General features: G+C 47.7%; 1 protein-coding gene across 1 annotated transcript; it reads right to left on the reverse strand.

Moving 5' to 3' along the window:
* Positions 1–749: 749 nt before the first annotated feature.
* Positions 750–2,871, reverse strand: LOC117958287 (syntaxin-1B-like). Its single transcript, XM_034894616.1, has 3 exons — positions 2,704–2,871; positions 1,993–2,103; positions 750–1,234 (listed from the first exon to the last, which is right to left on the reverse strand). The coding sequence occupies exons 1-3, from the start codon at positions 2,869–2,871 to the stop codon at positions 1,154–1,156; spliced, it is 360 nt and encodes a 119-aa protein (XP_034750507.1). The 3' UTR covers positions 750–1,153.
* Between the last annotated feature and the right edge of the window lie 743 nt (positions 2,872–3,614).

Raw genomic sequence — 3,614 nt, forward strand, 5'->3', positions numbered from 1 at the left:
CCCCCCCCCCCGTCCTGATCCTCATTGGCTATCTTTGGGGGGTGGTGGAGGCGGGACTTCCTGTTATCTAATCTGCATAGGTTGACTGTCCGTCTCACTGGTTTTAATTAAATGAGGTTGGTCCTTTAATTACCAATCGTGTTGGCCGTGAAACCCAGTGTGCAGCGCGTGTGTGACGCCAGGCGGCGCTGATGTAACGGCGGCGGCGAGGCGGCGAGATCGGACCCTCCCCACCTCCTCTCCTGGAAACAAGGTTGTTTCTGCCAGGGCGCGCGCCCTGCGGGACGCCGGTCCTACGCCGGAGGAAGCCGGGCACATTACTCTGCAAAAGATTTGGTTCTTACAAGATAAAAAAACTGATCACTGATCTTGTTTTAAGTGTTCAACTTTACACTATAATCTTAAATCAATGAGCTTGTTATCATAAAGGAATTAAATTCTAGTTAAATTATAAATGAATACAATTAATTACACTTATAAATATAATCTTTGATCAAGCAAGCTTGTCAAGTGAAGTTATCTTGCTGCAGGGAAAGATAGATTCACTCGTTCTGAGGACATTTTCCCTCAGATTCAGTGTTTTTATCTTGTATTAACACATTTTTTGCAGTGTAAACGCTCAGTTCCAGACGAAGAAATGAAGACGCAAAATAAAATCATGCCGTGGAAAACGTCCCGTAGAACTCGCGTCCGGCAGCCGTCACCATCACCGTCCTCGGAGACCCCCGAAAAACGACAGAAATTGTTTAAAAAATAAGAGAAAAAGCAAAACAGACAATGTGATATTATTGGTAATCATTTTTCACAGGTAGCTAACCCGTGTGTTGCGTCATATGTTCAAGACATTTACATGTACAGCTGCAGTAAATATGCGTATCTGACCCTCTGGTTGGATAAGTATGTAAGTCAGCTGTGATGTTGTGGCGTTTTTTTTTTTTTTGTCTTTGTTTTTGGAACCCCACCCAACTCTTATCTGTGATTGGTTATCTCTTCCTAGCTGATTGGTTTATCTGTCTTGCATTTGTGTTTCAAGTTTTTGTGTTGTCGTTGTCGTCGTTGTCGTCGTTGTCGTTGTGTCTTTTCTCTGCTGGCGGGCGGACGGTCGGGTCACGGCGGCGGCGTGGCGGCGGCGGCGGCGTGGCGGCGGAGGTCTCTAGAAGCCCAGCGTGCCGCCGATGGTCGACGCCAGGACCACGCCCAGGATCACGCAGCAGATGATGATCATGATCTTCTTCTGCAGGGGGACACAGAGAGATAGAGAGATAAATAAAGAGATAGATAGTTGTCTGAGAGAGAGTTCTATCTGGTTCTGCCTTATGGTTCGGGGTAGAAGTCTGAGAGAGGGTTCTACCTGATGGTTTGGGGTAGTAGTTTGAGAGAGGGTTCTACCTGATGGTTTGGGGTAGTAGTCTGAGAGAGGGTTCTACCTGATGGTTTGGGGTAGAAGTCTCAGAGAGGGTTCTGCCTGATGGTTTGGGGTAGTAGTCTGAGAGAGGGTTCTATCTGGTTCTGCCTTATGGTTCGGGGTAGAAATCTGAGAGAGGGTTCTACCTGGTTCTGCCTGATGGTTCGGGGTAGAAGTCTGAGAGAGGGTTCTGCCTGATGGTTCCAGGTAGAAGTCTGAGAGAGGGTTCTATCTGGTTCTGCCTGATGGTTCGGGGTAGTAGTCTGAGAGAGGGTTCTGCCTTATGGTTCGGGGTAGAAATCTGAGAGAGGGTTCTACCTGGTTCTGCCTGATGGTTCGGGGTAGTAGTCTGAGAGAAGGTTCTGCCTGATGGTTCGGGGTAGTAGTCTGAGAGAGGGTTCTCCCTGATGGTTCGGGGTAGTGACCTGAGAGAGGGTTCTGCCTGATGGTTCAGGGTAGTAGTCTGAGAGAGGGTTCTCCCTGATGGTTCGGGGTAGTAGTCTGAGAGAGGGTTCTGCCTGATGGTTCAGGGTAGTGACCTGAGAGAGAGTTCATCCTGGTTCTGCCTGATGGTCCAGGGTACTTACCTTGCGGGCCTGGCTCTGGTATTTTACGGCCTTCTTGGTGTCGGACACGGCTCGTTCCACGTAGTCCACGGAGTGCTCCACGTTGTACTCAATTCTGTCAATCATCTCGCCCTGAAAACCAGCGCAGGCGTTGAGATGTGAGCACACGAACTCCAGAAACACAAAGACTCTCACATGCACTACAACAAGGAGTCTAAAGACCAGATAAATACACTGGATCTGAGGGAGAAGGTCTAAAGACCAGATAAATACACTAGATCTGAGGGAGGTCTAAAGACCAGATAAATACACTAGATCTGAGGGAGAAGGTCTAAAGACCAGATAAATACACTAGATCTGTGGGGAGAAGGTCTAAAGACCAGATAAATACACTAGATCTGAGGGAGAAGGTCTAAAGACCAGATAAATACACTAGATCTGAGGGAGAAGGTCTAAAGACCAGATAAATACACTAGATCTGAGAGAGAAGGTCTAAAGACCAGATAAATACACTAGATCTGTGGAGAAAGGTCTTAAAAGTCTATAAAGTCTAATAAAGTCTAATGAAGTCTAATAAAGTCTAATAAAGTCTGTCTAAGTCTAAGTGTAAAATAAGAGATCCACTCTTAGAACCAGATAATTTATATTTGGTGTCCGGGAGGAACCAGCTGGTCCTCGGTGGGGGGGGGGGGGGGGGGGGGGGGGGGGGGGGGGGGGGGGCGGTCTCGGTACCTGGCTCTCCACCAGCATGGCCATGTCCACGAACATGTCGTGCAGCTCCCGGATGCTGTTCTCCAGCTTGATGATCTCGGTGTGCCGGGTCTCGATCTCGTTCAGGGCCTGCTTGGTCATCTGGGAGTCCATCTTGATCTGCGGAGACGCCACTCGGACGTTACACATCACAAGGAACGCGACTCATGTTCTACTACGTTCAGGACTACTTGACCGGAGCGCCTGTGCAGTGAGAGAGCAACTACTGTTGCTGTGACAACAGCTACTGTACGTACACACCGCTGCGGTGTCTGTTAGCAGTTAGCTCGCTCGCTAGCCGCGGAGTCTCTGTCACTGCCCGATGTGAGTCGCATGCTCGGATTAAACGGTTTACGACATAACTGAACCGAATTTAGTGAAATTCATGAAATAATAAAGTTTCTCATTACAAACAATAACAGAAGATGAAAATAATTTCAGACACGTTGTAGCTATCTATGGTTGATTGATGCTAACGTTAGCTCAAAACACCATTCAAGTGACAGCCTTGGTTGTTTTTAAGCTAACTTGTAGCTAAGCTAGCAGGCATTTCAAAACCGTCTTAGTTATCTATGATTGTGACCAGCTAACGCTAACTGACAGACGCCGGCTTCCATTTAAAATAACTTCCTGCAACTTTAGAAGCTCAAGTCAGCCGCGGTGTGGACGTACCGCTAACACTACAGTATGCTAGCTAGAGCGCTATGTGAAGTGGTGCTAACGCTAGCTACAACAAAGGGGTGGAGCAAGCTAGAGAGAAATCAGAGAGAGAGAAAGAGAGAGAGAGGTGTTAGGCTAGCATTAGATAAAACAAAGTGAAAGTCTTGTGTTTTCTCCTTAACTTCCCCAGGACATGAACACCTGTTTCCTGGTGAAAGTCTGGTGTTTTCTCC

This window comes from Etheostoma cragini, chromosome 15 (assembly GCF_013103735.1).
Source record: "Etheostoma cragini isolate CJK2018 chromosome 15, CSU_Ecrag_1.0, whole genome shotgun sequence".
NCBI classification, from domain to species: Eukaryota; Metazoa; Chordata; class Actinopteri; order Perciformes; family Percidae; genus Etheostoma; species Etheostoma cragini.

Coding starts and splice junctions, on each gene's coding strand:
- LOC117958287 (XM_034894616.1), bottom strand. CDS start 2,871: ATGTGTAACGTCCGAGTGGCGTCTCCGCAGATCAAGATGGACTCCCAG. Junction 2,104..2,703: donor CCATGCTGGTGGAGAGCCAG/GTACCGAGACCG, acceptor GCTGGTTTTCAG/GGCGAGATGATTGACAGAAT. Junction 1,235..1,992: donor ACCAGAGCCAGGCCCGCAAG/GTAAGTACCCTG, acceptor GTCCCCCTGCAG/AAGAAGATCATGATCATCAT.